The following is a 26,064-nucleotide window of genomic DNA, read 5'->3' on the forward strand; positions in this document are numbered from 1 at the left end:
CTGGTTTAAATAATGACTTGTCAGAGATGTCTTGCTAGCTCAACAGGAAAAGCAATTAAAAGCAGCTGACACTTAATTGATTTAAAAAAAAATAGATCACACACACTGAATATTGACCTTCTGTTCAAATGGATGCAATGTAACAGGCAATTTGACTGATCCTCGGCCTGATTCTGCCTACTGTTTGATAGCACTGTAAGCTAACATTAACACATTAGCACGCCCATGGAGAGGAGAAGCTACGACGCAACAATATCTAGCAGCTGCTTCATACGGTTTGATTAAAAGAAGAAGCCACCGTAGGTAGGATTTACACCAACAACACGTTCTTCTGGTGCTCATTTCAACACAGGCTGAGCTGTTCGGTGCAGAGGGACTAAGCTGCACTGTACTCACATTCACAAAAGATGTGCGGCTAGCTTTTTTTTCTTCAGTGTCTGACACTGCTATAATCTGTTATTTATTTGTTTGTGTCAACAGAGTTATCGATCTGGCTGTAGTTTATCTTACCGCTTGCAAAGGAAAAGAGGGGTGGCGAAGATATTAAATGGCTCTGACACCCAAGATACCATTTGTAGAGGAGCTGGTGTGTATGAGTGTGCCTGTGACATCATGGGCTTTGTTTTTTGAGAGTGTGTGTGTGTGTGTGTGTGTGTGTGTGTGTGTGTGTGTGTGTGTGCGTGTGTGTGTGTGTGTGTGTGTGTGTGTGTGTGTGTGTGTGTGTGTGTGTGTGTGTGTGTAACCCCAGGGTGGGCTTGTTATCTGCTGTGGGCTGAATGAGCTGTTCTAAAGGGAAAGAGAGGGGGGTTATCGCCCTCACTGGCTGAGTGACGCATTATATCTCTCTCAGTACTGCCCTCTTCTCGCTTTTCCCCTCTCCTTCTTTTTCTCCCTCCTCTACACCATCCCTGGAAGTCATTTACAAGATAACATGAATGAAAATATCCATCAGTGCTATTGTGTGATCTGTGAGCGACACAGTGTGTGTGTGTGTGTGTTGGGACAGACAGAGAGAGAGAAGCGGGTAGTAGAGGAGGAGGGAGGGAGTGGGGGGAGGGCCGAGAACAAAAGAGACTAATCTGATTGAGATGACATGTTTCGGAGGAGTCAAATCGAGGGAATTAGGGTTTAGTGTCCCTTCACCTCGTCGGCACATTCATTTAGAGAGGCCGAATCTCCTTGTCTGCACCCCAGAGCACATCAACAGGCATAAAGAACAGACAGTGAGAGTGAAAAAGATAGGTGGTGAGAAAAAAAAGGGGGAAAAAAGACAGGGATCTAGTTTAATCATTCACAGACAGAAAGCGAGTCTATTCTTCGAACGTCAAAAGCATTCTGAATTCATCCTGGTGCTAGAAGCCTACTACCTCAAGGGCATTTCTCTGAAAGCGACTACAACACGAATCTCAATGAATGTGGAAGTTAAAACCAAGTTAATGCTTCAGACTCTGCCGTTTGAACGAAAAACAGGAGGCAACAGAGCCCTGGGAGGTTTGGTGGGGTGGAGGAGGGCGGTTGTCGAAGCGGGCCACACGGTTCCTCCAGGGTCTGGCTGGCTTGTTAAACATTCCTGCCATTTTATGCATTTGGAAGTGGGTCTCCTCACTCAAGTGGAGAAGTGGAAAAGGGGAGGGACGAAGGGTTTAGCTGTGGTAGGGGTCTGTGTGGGGGGATGGGCAGCTTCTTTTTTTTTTAAAGGGATGAAGTGTGTGCTGGTTGGATGGATGGAGCCTTCGCTGTAGGAGGGAGAACCATAGCAGAGCCTTTGTAGTCGAAGGCTCTCACTCCCTCAGCAGCCATAAGTTTAACTTCTTCCTCTGCTCGCCTCCACCCTGCAATCCACTGCCGACCGCCACGCCACTCAAGCAGATAGAGGGCGAGAGAAAGCTCAATACTTCGACACAGGGTGATAATCATGAAGCTACTGAGCACCTCTCCTCAGACCCAAACATGACACTGAAACTTGATCTTGACGGTCATCGTTTCTCCAATTACATTGTCACTGCTGAGCTCGAGCAACGGAATAGTCATTGTTGTTGCCTTGCAACACACACACATATACACGCAGCAATTTTCTCAGCTGTAGCTCATTGTTCAGCCAGCCATTCTCTTATGGCTGCCAAGCATGTCTAATCTAAAACACACCTAGCCTCAGCAAAAGAGCCGTGTCCGACTCCCTCTGTACCAAGCAAATAAGATGCTATTTAATTTGCTGCAGCATTCCAGCAGAGGGGAGGGGGAGTGGTGTGTGTGTGTGTGTGTGTGTGTGTGTGTGTGTGTGTGTGTGTGTGTGTGTGTGTGTGTGTGTGTGTGTGTGTGTGTGTGTGTGTGTGTGTGTGTGTGTGTGGGGGGGGGGGGGGGGGGGTCTTAGATAATATCAGCTTGGCTTTCTTTTACGAGCCAGCAACAATGGAAAAGTCACATTGTGAACACAGACATATATGCCAATATTTTGTAAACAGTGGTGGGGGGAGGGAGGGCGCACCTGCATTGTTAAAAGCGGTGCTCGGCTCAAACTGGCAGGGCGCACGTGCACGAATGCACAGGAAAACACACACACACAAACACACAGCAGAGTTGTGCAAGGCTTTAGGAAAGCTACCCCCCTTGAGTGTACTGATCCTAAAATTAAATAGCACAAGGAATGCAATAATGGAACCACAGGGGTGTGAGGGGACTAGATGGCCAAGAAAGACAGAGCGAGCTTGGGAGAAAGAGGGAGACTGGTGTTATTACTGATCCACCACCGACCACAGAGTCTCTGTGAGGGAGACCAGCTGATGACCAGAACCACTTTGCGCCACTTCCTGCTGGGTCTGCCCCAGTGGGATGGTGTAACAGGCAATCAAGGCCTGAAGGCACACAGACACTTGATTCTTCCCCAACTTTCCTTCCTCTCTCCTCTACCACCAGCCCAACAGCTCTCCCTTCTTCACACTGGAAAAGCAGTGGGAAATACCTGGCAAGCGATACCATCAGCTCTCTACAATAGGGCAGGCCTACAGCTGACTGAGCTCCTAGGGGAGAACAGAGGCTCTTTGACAACACCCCCCTCCTCCTCCTCCTCCTCTCCTTTCCCTCTCGGCTAGCCCACGCTTTCTCATTTAGCAGTCGGCAGGTGGTTGGATTTCACTAAAAAGCCCTTTTCCCAGAGTCTCTAGCGTGGGGAGAGATGGGATAGCAGAGAGGGCTCTTTAAAAATAGATCTGTTCGGTTAGCGACACGTTACAGATTCACACTGCTATGTTTCAATATGAGATGACTCCGAGGGCTTGTCCCTCATGCTAGCTTGACTGGAAACAGCAAACCGATCGACAGTTAGACTCTGCAGCAGAGGGGATGTGCTATGCTAATCGAGCTCTAGTCTACGGTGTCTTGGCTCTAGAATAACCAATCCAGCGTTTTACTGAACCACGTTATACTGGCTCCCTACAGGGATTCACACTGACAGCAGAATTCAGACGTGTTGTGTTCCTACCAAGTATGACTTTTTTGCTCCGAATCAAATCTCTTGGCAGTGAAATTCAGATAGATGATAGGATAATATGGCAGGTACCTTAGATTTAAAAAACTGTTTCATTTAAAAGACACTGAATGAAGTTCAGGGGTCATTTTGTTTGATTCCAAATTACAGAACTGAACATTATCTCAAGGTTTGGTGGGTCAACTCAACCCTTGAATGAATGCTATTTTACACTTACAAAAGTGCAAAATTCACTTGCATTAAGTAAAAAAAAATAATTTTCATGTTTTAATGTGGCAGATACCCAAATGTAGTTAAATCGATGTCAGCATTTGCACCAATACAGTTTCTGCACATTTTTAGCAATACTAACAACATACATTTCTAAACCTGCCAACGTGAGGAAAATTACAGCTGACATATTTGAGAACAAAATCCTGAAGCCCTCAGAAACAAAGAGAACATGGCAGGTTTCTGAAACTGCCAACAGTTGGTGCTGAGTTTGAAGAGAGGAAGATGGAGGGCTGGTTATCCAGCGCTACATGTGTGTCAGACATGCTCCTGCTGCACAGCTTACTCTGCGTACACATGAAACATACAGCGACACACAAACACACACACGCACTCCCCAGGGTACTGTGGTGGCTGTGGCAAGGAGTGCCAGCTGTCCACATCAACAACTCCCCCAACACTCATACGCACAAGGTGTTTTTCTAAGGCTATCCTGCGATCTCCCTGTATTATACACTGCACTCGCTAAACAAACCTATCACTCTCTGAAGAGGACATTCTTAAATTAAATCAAGTCTTGTCTTTATCTGCTGCCACAGCTAACCAACTGAAACTGTGGCAGCCATATTGTGTGACATACACCGAGGAAGAAGGGCAGAAGGAGTAGGTGGGTGGGTTGTGGGGGGTGAAGGTTTCCATTAGCTCTCCCCATTTTAAACAGACCAGCCAGCCAGTCAGTTAGGAAGGAAGGAGACATACTATGGCAGCCAGCCACCTGCAGCGCCAAGCAGAGCTGTACTGCGGTGGAGAGCAGCGATGAGCACTGTAGACGGTGCTGTGTTTGTGTGTGTGTGTGTGTGTGTGTTTGTGTGTGTGTGTGTGTGTGTGTGTGTGTGTGTGTGTGTGTGTGTGTGTGTTAGACCAAGCTTGTGTGTGCAGCAGGAGTGTGCTTGACAGAGATAGGGACCGTGTCTATGACTGTTAAAAACATGCTTTGTATACAGTGTTAGTGTGTGCATGTATACGTGTCACAGTGAGCTTGTGAGTGTGCACAGATACAGGTTATCAGTGTAGTGTGTATGTGTGTGAACTGAAAAGTTTTTTGTGTGTCTCCGTGCTCCTAGGGTGTCTCCTATTGATCCCCCCATAGCAGTGTGTATAATCTCCAGAGAGAGAATCTATAATCTAGGGGAGTGGAGAGGGGGGGAGACGAGTATATAGAACCAGCTCTGGGGGTGTCGGACTGGGCCTAAGGAAGTGGTGAGAGCTCAGCCACAGGGCACAGATCGATTAGGCATGTCTGCTTGCGTTGCATCTGGCTGTTCACCCCTAGTAGCCGACCATACAAATGGTCCGGGACACAGTCTCCTGGCCACCACCACAGAACCGCTCCTCCATCCCTTTTAAAACAGCAACAGAGCTGAAGTTAGCTGCGGGCCAACCTATTGGCCGATTGCACTTTCCTTCCACCCTTCCCCATCCAATCGATGAGCACTAAGCCGCCTGAACCCATCTTCAAGGGATAGAAGGGCTAAGCAGAGAGATTGAAGGGTGGCTGGAGATTGGGAGTGTGCAGACTATTTCAATATAAGTTTACCTGTTATTTTTTATGTGATGACACGCCTTGTGTGTCTGTAAAGCTCCTAACAACAAAAGCAATCAAAACAGTATTTTGGTTAACAATTTATTTTGGTTTCTACGCTGCTCTCCATCACAGCCTTCTCTCCTCTCCCCATGTCTGTGGCTGTGCAAATCCCTCACCCAGGGTGGTCAGTTTTACATATTGTGTGTCACTAGACGGCTATAAAGGGATTTAACATTTAGTAAAGCATAATCCATTGCAGGCTTTGTGCCTGCCTAAGCTGCGCACATCAAATCTGATTGCAAGAAGGCTGCTACCAATGACCAAGCAGGAGGAACAAACACACACACACACACACACACACACACACACACACACACACACACACACACACACACACACACACACACACACACACACACACACACACACACACACACACACACACACACACACACACACACACACACACACACACACGGCTTATCACTTGAACAATAAGCAGAGGAGACAGCAGGAGGTCAGTTGCTGAGGTGGAGGATCTTCCATGTTGACAATAGGAGGTAAATTACAAACTAGTGTACCGACACCTGGGCCACCACTACCCAATCCTGGCTCATCCCTAATCCAAACCAGTCTAACAGCTACAGTCTGTGTGGCAGGAGCATGTTGTGACCACCGCTCTAGACCTGTCAAACTAATTGAAGGAAAAGACAGGAAACGTAAATATTCTCCATCAACCAGACACCGGCTCTGCTGTTCACTCGGATGTGGAAATATAAATATTCGGCAGGGCTAATCCACTGAGACACTCGACTTTGTTTATATGCCTTTTGAATGTTTCATTGATGTGACTGACTGCTTCCGTTTTTTACCCCCTCCCCATCTCTCTCCTCTCCTCCCTCTCTGCATGGTTGACTGTGAGACAAAGCGCCGGTGCTCTCTCTATTAAACATGAAATGCGGAGCAAAAAAGGCTTCAATGGAGTCCGTAGTGGAGCGTTAGAAAACAGAAATAGAGATTGAGCAACAACAAGGCTTTGGTTCAGTGTGACTGCTTGCCTGAGGACCTCCACTGATACCAGCGCAGAGATTGATAGCTGGATGGAGAGTGTGGGGTGGGGAGGTCTGGCTGTTTCACTGCACCTACTTGATGTCGTCTCTTCAGTGGCTGAGTGTTTGTGTGGATGTGTGTAGGGGTGGTTTGTTGGAGAAGATAACATAACATGCTGGCTGTAATTTTCTGCATCTTCCAATTAAATACCCAAGCAATGTGTATTGCAATGTGTATTACCCCCCCCCCCCCCCCCCCACTTGACCTTTTGCTAGCTGCTAGATAAATGAAAAGACACGGCGGCAATGATTTAGGTGCAGTGGGGATAGCACAGAGCAGTGGCAGGGAGAGAGAGAGAGGGAGAAGACTACACAGACGCACAACTAGCTAGCCTGGCTTCCTTCCGACAGTGAGTGTTGACATTCCCCCTGCTAGTACAACCAATTTATAAACAGTAGGTGAAAAAGAGGCCATGTTTACAGCAGCAGAAAAGGTTGGTTCTCTTTTTAGCCTCATTCATCCAACATAATAAAGACAAGCTCAAAAATCTCTCCAGGAAACTAGAGTACCTTTTGGCCCCAGAAGAGATAGCATACTTTCAATGAGTCAGATAGTGTTGGGATGAAATCATTATCATGGCTGTCGTCACTATCACATCATCTAGTCGAGCACCACTTTGCTTTATTGACTTAGCCCGAGACAAAGCACAGAGTGGGTCAACTTGGAATTGATTATGTGATGCATTGGCCTCTAGCTTGAGTACTTCTGCTGTTGGAGAGGTACTACTTTGGAAAATCGGCAATCTCTCAGCAGCTTACTGCAACAGACATGACGGTTTCTTTAACAACCCAGAAATGAATCACTGGTTATTTAAAATCTTCATCTTTATTCCTAAAAAGGAGCCTATTAAGAGCAAAGTAAGACAAAAAGTAAATGAGTGAACGTGGTGTTAATGAGACTGGTTTAAGATTATTTTTAAAGAGGAAAGCTTGAAGAATGGAGATAGTTTTTATACAGTAAGAGACCAGCTCAATGTGCAGCCCTCCTGCTGACAATTAAATTAGCTATGACCAGGACTTACCTCCGGGTCTGTAAACAACATCGTCCTCTGTGACGAAGGAGGTGATTTCTCCATTCTCTGTGCGCTCGTAGCGTGACTTCTTCTTAGGCGTTTTCTTCTTGCCCTTTTTGCCGGCCTCCTCGGCCGTGCCGATGCCTCCACCTGTGCTGCCGTTGTCGTTGTCCTCGTCTTCGCTGTGCTCGCTCTCTGCATAGTTCTTGGCCCCGCCCTCCAGCGTGCAGCTGCGCCTGGGCCTGGAGCTCTCACTCTCACCCCGGTCCCCGTCCTGCCGACGGGATTTACCGGCTTCTCTCTTGTCCCGATCCCTATCTCTGTCCCTGTCCCGCTCTTTCTCCCTCTCCTTCTCTTTGTCGGCCGTCATGATCCGCCACGTGCCTTCCTCAGTCCTCTCACGGCTGGGCCTCCGTGAAAGGTAGACTGTGAGCCTGGGCTTCAGTCTTCTGAATTTACTAGTCAAATCCAGGGAAAATTTGGCCACACCAACAACCCCAGTGTTTCAGAAAAGCTGTGGACAAGAGAAGAAAAACAATTAGTATAAACCTTATATTTATAACCATTATCCTTACTGTATGGCTACATTTTATTTTCTATGCTGTGCTGGAGGAGATCTTTTGTGGGTGTTAAATACAAGATTGGTTCCTAGAGAACAGGCAGCTGTGCTGACTCTTCCCAGCATCACAGTAATTGTTGGAGCTCTCCTTCACAACCATGAAGACCCTGGAGAGCACTGAGCAGCTTTATCAAAAGAACAGAACCTTCTAGCTTCCTGCTCAAACATATTTCCCTGCTTTCAGAGAGGCAGTAAAAGAGAGTTATAAAGGGTAAAAAAAAATGGAAAAAAGAATGTGCGAAAAGTATGAAGATGTGATTCGTGTAGAGTATTTTTAACACAATAAGCTGAAAGGAAGTCAGAAGTGAATAAGCACAAAAAGGTGGTGGTGCATTGAGCATGAGGCTTGCAGCCAATAGAATTCCTCAGAGATAATGTGTCCAGGGGTTTTTCCGGCACAAGACGCTGCTTATCGTTTGTAATGCCATGCCAATGTTTGTAAAGACACAGCATAAAGCTCAATGACAGAGTTAACTGGCTAGCTTCTCTGCAGACCATCTGTGATGACACCAGGCTCAATTTTACTCATCTTTGTGCGTGTGTGTGTGGTCTGTCATAGGCTACTTTTGGGGACAAATTTCAGACTTAGGAAATTAGTAAATTGGGTACGGCGTGTCCAATTGGAGACAAAAGCTGTGTCCCAGATTTGGAAAAGCTGATTTTTGGATCAGTGATTAAGTTTAGGGTCAGGGTTATGCAAATAGAGGTTATAGCTAGGGTTAGGATAAGGAAATGAATGTGAGTCTATTTAATGTCCCCAAAAGTGACCATGGTGTGTGTATTTTTGTGTGCATGTGTGTACTCTGGCTCACTGGATTGCATCCTACCCCAGCCCTCTGCCCTGGCTGACAGTCACCACTGTGTTAATGTGAAGTGACAGCCCTGGAGGGAAGAACACAGCAATCCACTGGGTAAGGAAAGAGAGGAGAGAGGCTGAGCCAGTCATTTGCTGTGCCCAGTCCACTGCCATTTTCAGCTATCGTCATTCACTCAAAAGAGCCCAGTTACCACTTTCACATGCCATAATGAAATCCTCCATAAACAGTGAAGTGGGCAAAGCTGAAGCAGCACGCTGTGTGCACTACCCTGCCCCTACACACTGTGCCTACAAAGGAGGCTTCTCATTTACTGCCAGTGTTTGCTCCCTCCACCCCCACCGCAACAAATTAACTAGAAATAGTTATTACAGCACCCAGAGGGATAAGACCAGGCAATCAGCACCCGCGTTACCATGGTCGTGATAGCAGGGTGGGAGAGGGAGAGTGAAAAAGGAGGGAGGGATAGAGATCGAGCTAGGTAAAAGCAAAACAAGCTTCGAGTGAAAATTACACAGTGTGTCTGCAAGTGGACGTGCGTTTATTGAGACCTACAAAGAATGTGAGGTGAAGAATAGATGGAAATGGAAGGTGGAAGAAAGGTGTTTGGCAGGCACGTGCACACACACACACACAAAGAAGCGCGTTTGACAACGGCGCTCCTCAGCAGCGGGTGCTGTCATCTCGTGAGCAGACACCAACTGACAGGGCAGCTGCTCTTGTCGTCGGCTTCAACACAAACACCGGGCCTGATTAAACCGCAGCCTCGTCACAGCCCCATTAATCACCTAATGATGAGTTACCACGGCGACCACTGGGCTGCCAGCATATACTCACAGGAACACATTAGTGCACACACAAAAACGCGAGGGCTCAGTAGAGTTGTGATGCGCATGTGCGTGCAAGGACACACACCCGCCGTGGATACACACCTCTGTTTGAGAGCCAAAATACATACTGTGCCCCCTTCCTGTGTCCATTAGGGGGGCAACAGTTATAGATTTTGATGGTACAATTATAGTGTGAGGAGAAAATCCAGTTTCACGATTATTATGCATTAATTGATATGGCAATAGAACGGATGGATAAAATCACATAAAGATAGGACACACTTCATCAAGGATTCTGCAAATGTTACAGTACCAGAGGTGAAAATAAATGATCCATGTAAAGATTAAGTTGGATTGAACATTGCAGTAATGACTTAAGTTGATTTCTAATATTTAAAATATAGTATTTTTAAAAATTATTATTAGCATAAGAATAAAATGAACAAGGATATGTGACTGTCATTCATGTCTATTTTTTAAATTATGTTTTAATCATCATTTAAATAATTAATTTAATTTTACCTGTAGCCTGAGAAAATCGTGTCTATTATTGTTTTTGTTGTTGTTGTTGCAGAGCATTTCTTATGCAGGTGTTATTAATCTCTGAAATGCAATTATTTAGATCCCATGGTACAGTGCTGGAGGTTCCTAATGTTAAGTTAGTCTTTAACAGCTGGCATATGTATTTACCTACCACACCTTGCGTTGACTCAACACAGATGGGAGGAAGCTACAGGATGTAAATGCACTGAAGCCCTTGAGGGGATTACATGTCATTTACGTGAGCGTTAATTTATAAACTGTGCAAGACTCCTTTTCCTGCTTCGTTACCGTTGGTTTACATTGAGCTGAAAGCTCTTACATCGTAACTCTTACCTCACCACTACTTCATTTAAGTGACACTTAATTCCCTAACAACTCAATGTTTCTTCAAGTAACTTCCCACTAAATATATATATATTTTTTACTTAGTTATTACTTAGTGTATTAGCTGCACTTGAGCATATATAGCTCAATGGTGATCTTGAAAATGTTGCATTAAGTTTAAAGTGTTGGTTCCTTTAGCAGAGACATGTTTTATAAATTGAAGATCTGTCCTCTTGAACAACCCCCTCGCCTTTTTTTATGTATCTAAAATAGTCCCACTAAGATGATTTGAGGCATTTTGATGAATACAACACTGCAATTTTGGGCCCCATAGTCATTGCCAGAACACTTGTCCTCTTTAAGTAAACGTATCTCCTCATCAAACATAAATAAAGGAAATCACTGTTGTGACAGAATGTGTGACTTTGCCTATCTGAACTTATTGCAGCACAGCATTTTAAGCTGGTGCACCTGCAGTCTGCTGGTTGCACCTATGGACATTTTTATTAAACATGATTGTTGAGTTTTGTGTTATTTTCCTGACAGTACAGCCGCCGTACCATAATGTCCCTCTTTGTGAATCACTACATCCTTAGTGTCCATATCCAGCAGCGCGTCTTGGAGGTGTGAGGAAAATGAACACATTGATGAAGGTAGCATTTGATAGCACCGCTCTAATCCTGGGGGCTGCCAGAATCTGTGTATGAGCTAAGCACCTCTTCTCTCCTTTAATCAGTAACATAAGCCTCTTGCACTGAAACCAACGAGGACTCTGAACTGTTGCAAATGGAGGGCTGGCCTGTTCTCCTTTGATGTTGTGGGCTGCTTTAAGCCTCTATAAGTATCTTTACAATCTAGGTGCTATTAGTTTGCATCTGGATACACTTTACACAACTGCTTTCTAAATTCTGTATCTCAAATGTTAACAGAATTGTGTGTTTTAACCCTCAGAGCAACAACAACAAAAACATTTACATGTATAATTGTGTTTAAACTCTTAGTAGTCAATTAGCAATATGTTCGAGTGTCTGTGGTTAATGTGTTGCACATCAGTAGCTGTACTTTGATGCAGATAAAAGAGCAATTTGAAGTTGAACAAATTGAGTGAGTCAAAAGAAGTGAGTCAGTGTGAAGTAGTGGCACTGTGGCAGTGAAAAGTCATAATGTATTGATGGCTGAGAGGGAAGAAAAGGAGAAAGTGAGACAGAGAGAGAGAGAAAGCAAGGGAGAAGGCTCTCCACCCACTACCCTGGAAACAAAGTGCTCAGTAGAAAGCAGCGCTGGCTGCCTGGCCGATGAATAACGCTGTGAGGGGGCAGGTGAGGCTTGGAGCTATTACACATCAATCACTGGGCCAGGACCCTTTGAAAGATACCAGCTGTCTTAATGGAAAAGAGAAGGAGGGGGGCAGTGGCTGGAGAGGAGTTGAGGGGGTCCCTGCAAACGGCACCTAATCCACCATTTACATTACTGCAATGGAGTCAAGGGCTAGCAGCCAGCGGGGCCCCGCACAAATACATTTCTTTTTCCCGAGCCTGTTTAAATGAGACCTCTGGCCTGAAAAACCACACAGTTTGTGGCTCGATTAACACATTATCCCCCACAATGGCCACACAGCAGGTTTCTGTTACTAAACACAGCTTTTTTTCCTCTCTCTCTCTCTCTCTCTCTCTCTCTCTCTCTCTCTCTCTCTCTCTCTCTCTCTCGTGAACAGCCTTTTAAAAAGCCATGTTTTATTCATTCCAATCACTCTCACATTTACCCAAATCCTTGCTCATCTTCTGTGGTTTTAATCAAAACCTGTCTAAGGATAAACATCCAAATTATCACGCTTTGCTTGAGCACCTACACAGGCTGATACAGCTGGAAGGGCTTCTTTTTTTATCCCGCCAAATTTTGGTAATTGATTTTCCTGGATTATAAATTTGCAGAAGATGGACATTTATTCATACTGTATTTTATAGAAAATAATTATAATGGAGAAACATGAAATATGTACATTTAAATGCAAAATAGAATCTACCAACAAAATAAGCAGCACAGTGATCCACTCAGTTTTGGGGAGTGAGACTGAAAAGTCATTCATGGCATATTCAATTGGAGAATTATGAAGTAGCAAAATGTGATTGGCAAGGATTTAGGGACGGCTTTGCAAAGGGATTGAATGAAATACTCGCATGAATACAGATTAGAGGAGAACAATGTTAGCATGAATATACACAGGGTTATTAACAATGAGGGCAACTCAAATTGATCCGAATAAACCAGCCAGATCCTCAGCAGTGCATGGATCCTAGCTGTGGTGATGTCGAGCTGCAGCAGGTTTTCGTCAGCTCCAATCCATTACTCAGTGCGATCTAATCTAAGCTGCCATCCAAGCCCCCTAGAAACAACAGCACAATGAAAGGCTCAGCTGGAGGCGAGGGGTAGGCCATTTCACAAGGGATTCTCTGTGGTCTCTGCACCCTGCCTGCTTTGTCTTACCTGGTGCAATCATGGTGTGCTTTATTCTCAGAGGCCCTCTGTTTTAGTTCACATTGGCAGGGCAAAGACACTTGTCTGCTCCACTTATTTTTCAATTTACTGATGAGTAACCACATCTTTTTTCCCTCTGCTAAAGCTGCGCTCACAAAGGCTCTATTTTTAGCCAGCATCCGGGGTTAGTTGAGTAGGTAAAAGCCATGCTCGCGAAAAGATAGCTTGGGGCTTTCCAACATCAACATTTAAACCTGCCTTGAGACTTCCCATGGTAAAGAAGCAAAGTACCGCTGCACAAGAGCAGACTCTCATGCACAATGACACTCTGCAACAATGAAATATCACCGTCTAAAAAGATTAACTGAGGCAATTTACAAAAATCTCCCCGGGTTAACAATTGCATCAGATGGTCTTTTTTTGTAATATAAACCAACACAAAAGTGAGTCAAACGTATTCGCTGTCCAACAATCCCCAGGTACTTTCATGCACACAGACATGAGGATCAGACTGCGTGCACCACAGGATTTAAGCCTCTACTCCATCTCTAAAAGACGGCTAAATCCTCCTCTAGTCCCTGTTTGTGTGCTCTCCATGAGAGCTCCAAATGGCCCTGAGGGGGCCGCTACACAACCCAAGATGTCCATTAACTACAAGGTCTGTGAGCTGGACTTCATTTCACAGCCTAATACCAACTACTTCACCACACAGTACCTCTCAGTCTGCCACGTTTGTCTGGCTGGAGAAAGCTGAAGGCCATTTGAGCAGCTCTGACGGCTTCACGAGGTATCATGTTTTGACACGGCTCCTGAGGGAAATGCCAGGGTTGTCCATTGTCACCCTTCCCCTTTCCTCTAAATTAGGCACTCTCAAGAAATGTAATCGTGAGCGGGCCAGTAAAAGACCTCTCCCAACGTGTCATTGATAAGGAAGGCTTGGAGAATGTGAGGTATGTTGTGGCAGACGGCACGACTATCATGAATGTGGCTCTTAATTGAGTTTTCCTGTAGATCTGTGCAAGGTTTTTTTTTTTAAATGCAATGTGAATGAAGTGCATGATTTGAAAGGATTTCTAGTGCCTCTCTCCTCTGTAGAGGCACTGACAATTTAATGTTTTTGGTGAATTATGTTGTTGCAATGGAAAGCTGGGGTCAGAAAACGTATAAATACACACTGGGGACACATTCAAGCCTAATTTCTACAAAAAAAAAATCTCTTATCATATATTCATCTTCAAACATTTAGCTCTATAAAAACGAAGCAGAGCTGCAGGAGGGGGAGGAGGAAATGAGTTACATGACATTCTCTCAATCAGATATATGTAAAAAGATTTACTGCCAAAGAAAAAAAAAACACAAAGCCTGATTTTGTCGTCTGTTAGAATGAAAAGGACTCTTGAGATATTAATATTTGAGCATTCAATCATGTACCACTTCCACTGATATTCTGCAATCAAATATCCCCACTCTTCCTCATAGATCTGCCTATCAGCTTAACGATCCTCTCCGTCAGTTAAACTCCGGCTGGTAGTGTAAATGAGTGTGGGAGAGGAGGAAATTTATTCATATGGCTGCCCTACATCCTCCAGCTACTCTAATCACTATGCCACACAGAGTGACGTGCCAACACAGAGGAAAAACTAACATAAATAGATTAGTGTGACAGATAAGACAGCTCTGAGGTTTCAGACTGACAGGCGCGGGCCAGAGGGGTCACTGAAGGATGTCTTCAAGAACGCCTCCCAAAAAACAAAGCCATTAGGTCACTACACAAAACCATTTTTCCGCCTAAATTATTTAGCTATGTGGTGGCAAATTCGGCTCTATTCTCGAGCAGATGGTCGGGGGTGGGAAGAGAGGGTGGGGGGGAGGACAATCCCTCCATTCAACGTCTTATAATGATCCGAGCCAAAAAACACCTCCACCTCGAGATACCACAGGATGGTATTACCTCTAATTAGGAAGGGCTATTATTTCATATGCAAACGCCTCTCCTGTAACCGCCAACCAACCAACCAACCAACCAACCAACCAACCAACCAACCATCACGAATGATTGCCCTTTCAAACGAAATAAAACAAAGGATTCATCTTCTAAGCATAACATCCTCTTTTGTTTGTTAGCCTCTGTGGTAATTTCAGTACCGTTGCAACCAGAGCTATAACTTACAAGTCGCAGGAACTGCAAATAGACAGTCGGGTGAACGTTTCTCCAGTTGGAGATGTGTTTGTTCAAGAAAAGAAAAAAAAGCTTTAGAAAGCAGTCAGCGGGGGAGGTGACTAGGAGAGTGAAATATTCAGTGTAGCGTTCAGCCTTGACATCCACCATCTCAGTCGTGTGGGCCAGCGATCCTCGGCAGAAGGGAAAGCGCAGTCTGTAGTGCGCATGAGGAGAATAAAATTAATCATGAGTCTGTGAGGCACACTTTTTAAACTATAGCTGTGGACAAGGGTGAGTTGTAAATAGTGCCTGCTTCTGGGTGAATTTTGTCTCCCTCATCAAAAAAAAAAAAGAAGAAGAAGAAAAAAAACCTAAAAGGAAGTGGCCAGGAGTGATGAAAACACTGCTGGAACAAGCAGGATCTGAGTTCAGAGCTCCCATATCCTCTGAAGACAGCTCATAAAACATGCAGTGCCTGGGACTAGGCCTCTTACAGCAGTGGCATTTCAGTGCATGCTGCTACACACACACACACACACACACACACACACACACACACACACACACACACACACACACACACACACACACACACACACACACACACACACACACACACACACACACACACACACACACACACACACACACACACACACACACACACACACACTTGTAGGCTTCAAATACACACAATTAATTTTAAAAGAGTTTGAAGAAGTTAGACCTACATGGTTTACTACCAGGACTAACAGATCTTCACTTAAAAAACACCCATAAGCTATAAAAGGGCAGCTATTTTCCAAAAACATTAGCAGCGGGGGCCTAGAATAATCGGCTTTTGGAAAAATATAAGAGAAGAGGCTGGATTCTACGCAGTGTACAGTAGTGATCCACAGATTAACTCTGCCTGTTCATGTGTGAAATGGAGACTTGATCCCTAACTGATAGCGTGCTATGCCTCAAGCAAACACAAGCTGCATATTTTTCATTTTTCCAAACACCTAACAACTGCTAAATATTGGATTACACGTCACATCCATTGCTGTGTAACAACAATGGCACATTAGAAATACTCCACGACACAACATAGCTCAGGCTGACTGTAGGCCTGCTGCCTGCTGTTAAACCCAAAGGTGAACGGAGCGCGCTGTGCGGCTGAGTTGCTGTGAATAAGCCTCAGATATTCTTGGAATGTTAATGTTAGGCTTTGACCATGGCCGTCTCACAGACTTCTTCTCCTCTCATCACTGGGCCATTAATGACAATGAAAGTACTACTTAGGCTAGGCCAAAAACACACTTTAAATTTTTAGGAAACCTCACATTTATGCTTTCTTAATATTTAACAAAGTTATAGTAGGACAAGAAGCCCTGGAGTAACCCTTTATACAGCAGTCAATTAGCACAATGTTGTGAGACACAATTGTTAACTAATCCCATGCTCGCATTGAATGTAAGCGCGCCATATGCTGTGCTCATGCATAGGAAATCAGCCTGTAGTGAGTCTACACGTTGCAGTCTCTAGTGGAAATCTAGGAAGGCAGGTTTGTAGAGCTACAGTCTTGTTAAAATAGCTTCCCACTGCATCTGCAAGCTTATAAAAAGCCACTGAGAGCATATTCACTACAGTAGTGCATTCATCTTTGTGTATACACACGTCAATCTAAAATGTGTAGGCCATTCACACACACACATTTACACGTGTGCACACACACACATATATACAACCCCCACCTCCCTCCAAAAAAAAAAAAAAAAGCTGCTGCTGAGCAACTGTATTTGCAGTGCAGGTCAGACTATGTGCTCAGCCAATAAATGGCTAGAGTGTAATGTGCCTTGACCTTCTATCTTTCTTTCAGCAGCACCTTACATATATTGCTGTCTCTCCTCATATATCACTCGGGCAAATGGCGCCCTTCACCCTGCTCCCTCCTGTCCCCTCTTTAAAAGGCTAAGGGGACATCTTTGCCTGCTGTACTCAATTGACAGCCCCGGTGCTCAGCTTCCTCGCTGAGCATGAGGGGAGGAGGGGGGGGATGAGGCTCATCGCGGGGGGAAATGCTGCAATGAATAATTATGTTTCATAACATGCCCCATCCCCCCCACCCACCCCCTCCTCCTTTATTAGCATCAAACAATAATTAATGGGGAACAAGGGGCACTGAAGAGTCTGCTTTTCGCTTTCCAGAACAAGGGGGTCAATATGCCCTTCAACCCTTCGTTTCTGCTCACCGTCAAAGCAGGAGACACCTCATCCCTCTAAAAACATGCTTTTAGCTTATTTATGATGCCAGTCGCTCGGCTGGAGAAAAAGACAGCATTCCTGCTTCAGTCAGCAAAAACTGGCCGCATCACTTTACACAGCAGTTCACTACTTCCATCTCCACACCTCTACTCAGCAGGCCAACCCAATTCAATAATGAATATGAAATGCCTCCTAATTGATGTCTATGGGAGTTGGAGCGGCTGAAAATAAGGGCTATTGGACATGGGCTTGACTTGATTCAGTTTTTGTTTCACGTCAAAAAAAAAAAAATTCTGATCAGTAGTAGCAAAGACAGTCCTGATCGAATTAGCTTTGCACTAAGAGCTCCATTGATCTTGGCACTCATCTGTGCAGATGAGGCCCGGAAAGGCAGCTGGTAATCCAATAGCAGGGATGGGAAGTGCTTCAAGGACTCTGCTGTGTTTACCCACCTATTTCCTATACAGAGAGGCAAGATGTTAGTGCTCACCACTCACTGGACTGATCCAGTGAAATGAAAAAGAGCTGCAGTGTGACCAAAAGCAAGGTACTTGAAAGCTGAAAATTAACTGCTTTCGCCACAGCTATCATGTAATGATTAAACAGGATGAATCAAGCAGAGTCTAGATCAGTGTTTAAATGAGCTACGCGCTAACATTCAAGCCCTGATACAGGCTTCTCCTCACAATCCTAGCCAAAAAAAAAATCTAAAAGCAGGGCTGCTATCAATTTAAAAGGCTCTATTCACTCGAGTGTGAAAGCGTAAGGTTAGGAGAATCATTGTGGAGATATCTGTCTTTACACTGTGATAACTTCATTGCAGCAAGCATTGATGCAAGCCTTTCGCAATCAATTTTGCATGACATGAATGACATCAAACAAGCACCCAGAGGGCAGGGAGCATATGAAATGAAACAGAGCAAAGCTAAGGTAGTAAAGAGGGGAAAAAACATACAGCTGTTTCGCTTGTGGAAATAGTTCAAGTCAAGTGTGCCTTAATAGTATCGCTGTCATGCATTAACTATAGTGCTGCCACAACAGCACTCCTCCTTGCACACACACACGTAATCCATCAAGGATTCATGAGGGAATGCTCAGACTGAGTGCGTTTCTCTCCTTCATATCTCTGCAGTAAGAAGAAGAGTGAGAAGTCTTCGGCAGCCCACAGACACACCGCAAATGCACACACACACACACACACACACACACACACACACACACACACACACACACACACACACACACACACACACACACACACACACACACACACACACACACACACACACACACACACACACACACACACACACACACACACACACACCACTCTCATGCCACACTAATAACCTTGGGCTGTCTACCAATGCCATGACTTTATGGAACAGTATGGGCTGTAAATAGAAGGTCCATTTCTCACCAGCAGTCTATAACAGCTCTATTTCAGCCACCCTGTCATTAAATATTTATCTTAGCAGAGTGGCGGATCATACCAAGGTGATAACCATTTCAAAATCCAAAATCTCTGGCTTTTTATTCCCCTCACTCCACCTCTGCCACAACAAAGACCTGTTTTTTTTGTTTTTTTTAAAGGATTATCTAGTGTTCTTTTAATCAACTCATGGCATAACTGTAGAAATCCCTCAACAACGGTCCCAGAGGAATACCTTTCTCTGAAGCCTTATCAGGCAAGAGGATCTCCTTCAGCGACAGCAGACTGAGTGAATGTGTTTGAGGATGAAAAGATGTGCTGCTACCTTGCTATGATGTCCACCCAAACAATCTCAGAACAAAGGCCTCCATTTTGAAGTGGAGTTATGATGGCACAGGGCTCTTAAGGTCCTCTGTTGCTGTGTGTCCTACTGGTTTCTATCCTCTTTGTTAGCCCACTGTTTGTTATGCTAGCAAGATAAGCCATTGTTGTGGGTGGCTGGGTGTACTACAGCAACCGGTGTACTGCATGAGTGCCAAAGCCGGCAGTCTGTGGGAGGGATTGTGGGCGTTATAGATCACTAGGAGACAGCTGTCCAGTCTTGCCCCGACGCTGACTCAAACACTAACCCCGAAAACCGTGTGTTTGCAAACTGGACTGCTTCCTGGTGGGTCTTAAGTTGATCTCTATCAGACCAACAGAGTCAGCTCACTTCATCATGGCAACCTTCCCCTTTTCACTGGCGCAGGGATGAGCAGCTTTGTTATTTATGAAACATAAGAGGTGGAAATCTACCCTGCTACAGCCTGATAAACATTACAAGCTGTCTTGTGTAGGCAAACCTGAATCAGAGAATGCAAAAATGACACCAGGCGTGGGCAAACAAAGAAATGTGAGGTTTGGATACACACATAAACATTAAATGAACATTGCGAACACCTCTGGAGAACAGATGACTGGCAAGACACAGCATCATTGTCTACCATAAATGCACTGAGATTCTCCACCGCACTAAATAAGTGTCATGCTCCAATAAGCAGATTCAAACCCTTTGAGCATCTGTTGTCTTTAACTCTCTGTCTTTGTTTCATGGTGTGCCGTCACAGTTAATGATTTCCTCAAGATCTCCATTTTCCACATATTATTTACATGTTTGAAACGCTTAGTTGAGCAGACGCAGGTTTGTAAAGCAGCCATTACTGCCAAGCTGAATCCAAAAGAATGTTTGGGCAGCGCTTAGAAATTTCATTTCAAAAGCTAGGTTGATCAAGAGGAAACAGACAAGGTATCAGCATACTGCCTTTCAGTTTCTTCCTGTTTACATATCTGGATTGTGCAGTCATCCCTTCCAGAGAGAATCACCGCCAGCAAAAACAATTACCCCCCCCTACTGCCCCCACCCGTGCACAAGCCTCTCACTGACGGCCTCGACTCAGCTTGACAATCAAGCCCATTAGATCTTTCTGTGAATTAACGCTAGTTAACTTAAAGTACTGACACACATCAAGAATAGTCATTAGCCTGTCTTTTTAGCATAGAAAACAGGAATGATTTGCCGGTTCAGAGAGATCATCTCCCTACATGCAGCCTGGGGCAGCCCTCACTATCTACCTCATTATTTTTGGAAGAACAAGGCCACTGATGAATCCTGTTGGATTAAATGTAAGGTGCTCTCGTTATGACCTGGCTTACACATAGCAGCAGACTGCTTTAAGCTGCTCTTCTTACAGACAAAAGAAAATGGAGCGACTTACCAAACACTGTAAATATACAGATAAATCTCACTCAACTAAGCTGTAAAATCAAAGTGGAATTGTTGGAGTACATCACTCCCACGCAGCTGCACACTCTGCAGTGAGGAAAGCTGTCAAATGTTTGCTGTTTGTGGGGACGAGCTGAGCTGACAAGTCTCAATGATACACCATGAGTGACAAAGACATTCACTCCTGCTTAGAGGTTTTCCAGATGTGATACTCTGCAATGCTCCGCTGCTTCATTACATGGAGGACGTTGCTGTGTTTTCTCCCCATTTACGTTGCCAGGGTGACAAATGAGAAGCAGAATCAGCCGCACAAGTAATCAAATGAGTGAGTGACAACAAGTCAATATTTTCTCATTGTGTGGACAAGCAATATATCTGCACAGTAACGGGCTGAGCTTCAAGGCTTAGGCAATGTAAGACTCACAGCATTATACGGATAATGTGCCAATAATCTGGCTCGTGCGGCTGTTAAGACCAGTGCCAATAAAGACGCAGCATCAAAAGACAACCTTTACCAAGTATGGGCTAAATTACCAAGTCGCCAGACATGGTCTAGACTCTGTACTTCAAACAAACATACTCTGTCGTGTAATGGCTACAAGCCAACAAAGACTAAACTGTAATTGGACATTGATCTGTTGAGGTCTAAGGATAAATAATTCATCCTAAGAGCAGCCAGGAGGAGAGCAGTATGTAAACAATCCAACTTCACAAAGATGCGAGTGAAAATGGCAGAATCGAGATCTTGAAGTACCTAGTAGTATTTGCTTGGAAAATTTAGATTGCACCTATTTTGTTCCCTACAGTAGTTCCCTAGGGGCTCACTTGTCATTTTTAAAAGACATCTTATTAAAAACCCCTGAGAATTAGCATGCTTTTGATTACATCCTTGAAAAAAAAAACAAAACAAACAAGCTCCCTAAACACAAAATGGAGCAAACATCATCTCTACAAGCCTGGTTAAACACAAGCAAGATCAATGGGTAAATTTATCAGCAAATATTACCGTTCGCTGCCTGGCAAGTAATCATTAAGGAAAGGCACTGATGCATTATTCATTGGCTAATGTATAATTCAGACTTAACAGCAGATTCTATGCATAAATAAAGCTGTGATACATTTAAACACATTAAATGTTTACTCGCTAAAATAGGATGTGAATGCACAGCATGCCCCGCTTCCCCTGCTGCTGTCACTCAATTATTTGCTACCGTTCCTGAGGTGGTAGGTGGATACTGGAATATAAACTGTGGCAGCCCACTCATCATAAAACATTCACCTAATGGACGGAAACTGATTTCCTACATCTGATAGAAAAGAGGGGGAAAAAATGCTGTTCGGGTGTAGCTGATTGCTAAAATCTCACAGGTCGTCTTGCCTCTTTGTTGGATTAGATAAAAGAAAATTAGGAGCTGGTCAATACAACCTCACATTACAGCCGTTACAGCACACGCATGTATTTTATGGCAGGTGGAGATTTATGTTGTCGCTTTATCTCCCTCGAACATCAACATCTGTGTTTCAATCATCGTAGCTGGATTGCGATTCGTCTAGGTGTCAGAGCTGGTGTCAGAGGGACAGTCAACAGGGAGGACGGGGAGGCGGTGAGGACACGCGGCCCTCCATCTGACGGTGTTTGGAGCAGGCGGCCCTGTGGGGACCGCCATTCCACTTTATGACCATGCGCTGAATTAACGAGGCCAGATGTCCCCCCACTTAACATGTGTGAAAGTGCCCTCCGATGGGCTCAGCTGCTTTAAGGATGTACAGACAGAGAAAGGGGTGGAAAGGAGATAGGGCCTATTTTCAATTATCCCAATTTCTCACTCATCGTCGGCTCCTGAGGTTTACATTAATTAAAGATATCGGCCCTTCTTCTGTGCACACAACAAATTAGATGGAATATTCTGCAAACAATCAAAGCACCTCTTCAGTCCTTCATTGCTCTCTGTTTCAGTAGACACCCACCAGAGGGTACTGCCTCCTTAGCCGTGCTACCAGCGTTTCATCTGGACTATGTCAATTTGTGGCTAATGTATTCTACATGAGTCACTGGTACACCACATCTGCAAGGACAATAGGTCAGGAAGTGCTGGGCTAGCGCAAGACATTTAGATACCCCGTCTAAAGAATCAACAAAACCTGGAGAGTTTCATCATCGCTCCTCAAAACCATGAGTGTGTGTAGAGAGGGTGGAAATAGCACCAACAACAGTATGGAAGCCATGACTTCTCAATGACTTTCCGCCCTGCTTTACAAAGCGGCTCTTGCATTTTTGCATTGTCAGGATCAAAAATGGGAGGGTAACCACAAGTGTCACCTACAATGCCATTGAAAAATAGGCCACATTCAGCAATTGGAAAAGCAGAGGTTGTAATTTACCCACATTTATCTGATCAGCATCTTACAAACAAGTTTTTTAATGGGTCAAACATAACATCTGTTTTCATTCATGTAGCTTATTATAATAACAACTGGATCATTTCTTTGTAATTACAATGGAATACAGTTGAGTCATTCAGGCTATTACCCAAAAGAAATGATATCCAGACCCCAGCAGACTTTCTCATTAGAAAGAAAATGAGAGGCCCGCCAACACTGCATCAATTACAACTCGCCTTTCTCTGATTCTTTACACATTACATCATATGGTTAAAAAAAACAACAAAGACAACCACTACGTATTTTTTCCAACCGGCCAGCGACTGCCATCACCTGACACAGTGAGGAAAAAGGGGGCAGAGACGCAGCGTGGTGCAATCCCAGTGAGGGCCATCATGCGAGCAGTTTAAATAACGTTTTTCCAATGCCCTGTCAAACATTCAGCTGCCTCTGAGAGGCTAGACAGCCGTTACAGCCTCACTCTATGAAGCAGTGGTCTCTCTCCATGGTCAGAAACAGCCTCTTTGATCCAGATATCACCCCTCAGATTCCTCAGAGGTGACACTCATACACGCGCCTGTATGTGAGCTGAATGTTGACTAGCTCCCTGGTACCTTGTCAGCGGTGAGATTTGTATTTGTGAAAGGAGGGGTGGGGGGGTGACTCACACCTCTACTATGCTTCCCTCGGTTTACATGAATCAATGACACAAACAGTGGACTCAGATCAAATTGCACATCAGTTCTAATTTCCCCACAAACACTGGTATGACAAACTACAAATACACATGATGTGAAATGATACCGACAGCGGTATGATAGTGTGTACATAATTAAGGCTGCTATATTTTTTATCAGACAGGCAGCTCTTAACTGTGAGTGCTCTCTCCACATACAAAACCCACACTGCAGAACAACTCTAGCTCCTCATGTACAACTCCATTAAGGGGGCTGACCACTTCCCCTTTCATTCAATCCACAAGTAGTGAAACTAAATGGATACCCGAACCTCTGGGAGAAGTGAGGAAGATTTCAAAATGTGTTCAGAAAGACGAGCTATGCGACTTTTCCCACATGACAGCGTGGGCTGAATCTGAGATTGAGACTGTATGTTAACCCACACATCCAACATGATTCCTGTCAGATTACTGGTTACCATTTCAGAAACATGCCTGTCACTCTTTATGAAGGATAAACCCTCTACTGGTTCAATAACCGTCAAACAGAAACAAACATTCATAATCGGAAAAAAAAAGCTTTAGCAATGACACAGTCAGAGTTTCAACAGATGCATGAATCAGAAGTTCTCACCCTCTGAAATGCTGAAACACTGCTTTGTTTAAGCTGCCACATTATAAACCAATCTGGTGGCTGAGATAAACTCATACAACATGTGACGATACCTGAATACCATCTATAAAAAAAGAAAAATGTTCACACTCCATCTGTTAATAAAATCAAAGATCACAGAGCACAAAGAGGTAGTTAAAGGGACACTTTAGGATTTTTCAACCTGGACCATGTTTTCCCATCATTCTGTGTCTAAGTGGCCATAACAACAATTTTTAAAATTGGTCCAGCAAGATACTGGACTTGGTTCAGCTGGCAGCCACAAAACCCCTTGCCCCTTTGGGGCAATATTGTCTCGTCAATGTACATACACTAAAAGTGCTTGTTGTTGTCATTCACAGGCTCAGATTGTTATTATAAAACATCTCGTTCTGAAATCTTGTGAGATTGAGTTGTTGCAGGAGGACGACAGTGGAAACATGAGTACGAGTTGAAGAGAGGAGTGCTGGGAAGAGTTTGTTGTGTTGGAGTTCAGAAATGTAGCTTAGACATTTTTTAGTATGTCTGAAACATTAGCATGAAACTAAAGTAGGAAAATAGGGTGCAAGATGAAAAAAATCAAAGTTTCCCTTTAAGAGTTGAGAGTTACAGTAACAGTAAGAAAGACAACCACTGTTTAATTTTTATAACCATAATTGCACCTCATGATTTATACGATGCCACATGTTCACATTCCTGCTTGAGTTTAAAACCATGCAAGTCTTAAACATTCACACCATTTTTAGGCAGTAAATGTCCTTTATATTCCAACAATCATCCATTATCTGCAGTGCCCTGCGCCATACATTAGCCCGTGCAGTGTCGTCCCACTCAAGTGGATTAATCACATCTGAATCATTAAGCTAGAGGTCACTTCTCAGTTAGCCGGGGGACAAAAAAATGCCACAGGAAGCTGGGCATGGTGGAGATTAGCTCCTCACAATTAGCGATGCAACATCTAAGTCTGTGTAATAGCTCGGTGAAAAATGCAGCAGCAGGGGGAGGATTTCAGGAAGGGATTGTTTTTATATGGCAGAGATTGAAGCCAATCACTTCTTCCCCCCGTCCTTGATTTGAATCTTGTTTTCGGGCTGAAGCTTTCTTTGTGCTTCTGTGGCCACAAACTCTGTGGAGTCAGCTTCTGACTGGAGTCACATGAAGACTTACTATGACCACTTTTACAGTGATTCGAGTAAACAAGCCACCCTCCTCTTTCTACTATAACTGGAAAACATTAGATAAGCCGCCTTTCAGACAAATAACTGTAGTCTACTTTTAAATCTCAAGCTGCCCCCCCTCTTAAATACACACACACATCCCACCAGCCAGCCCCCCCTGCCCTTTTCAACAACAGGCACTGAGCCTCCCTCCCAACCCCCCCACAGTGAGAGCTGCATGTGCTTGGGCCAGAGTTCATAGCCTCTGGGGTGCTGAAGGGGGGGGGGAAGTCAAGTTAATTTGGTGGTCCTTCAACAGTTTGCAACTGGTTCAGCCGGTCTCCCGCACACAGTCCCCTACCCTTCTTCCAGAAACACTCAACTACTTTCCATTATTACAGTCCAATAATCAATTTATGACACAAGCAAAGCTGTAAATCCAACAGCCAATCCTTTATGTGAAACTTGGGGAAATCCCAACCATCAAATGTTTGTGCCACTGAGTCATTTAAATTAATTTCAACATTTTTCCTGTCAAAATGCAACTTTTTCTCCCCCTCTTGAAGTTGACTGATTGCTGGAATACAC

The 26,064-nt window shown here is 44.4% G+C and overlaps 1 protein-coding gene across 3 annotated transcripts in view; it reads right to left on the reverse strand.

The window, feature by feature from the left end:
* The window catches only part of rerea (arginine-glutamic acid dipeptide (RE) repeats a), a 131,690-nt gene that overhangs the window by 68,199 nt on the left and 37,427 nt on the right, over positions 1-26,064 (reverse strand). For all 3 annotated transcript variants that reach the window (XM_062426393.1, XM_062426394.1, XM_062426391.1), the window contains one exon: positions 7,411-7,915. In XM_062426393.1, the coding sequence (XP_062282377.1) occupies positions 7,411-7,771 (361 nt within the window). In that variant the 5' untranslated portion in view covers positions 7,772-7,915. The remainder of the gene's footprint in view (positions 1-7,410; positions 7,916-26,064) is intronic.

Source organism: Scomber scombrus, chromosome 10 (genome assembly GCF_963691925.1).
Source record: "Scomber scombrus chromosome 10, fScoSco1.1, whole genome shotgun sequence".
Classification (NCBI taxonomy): domain Eukaryota; kingdom Metazoa; phylum Chordata; class Actinopteri; order Scombriformes; family Scombridae; genus Scomber; species Scomber scombrus.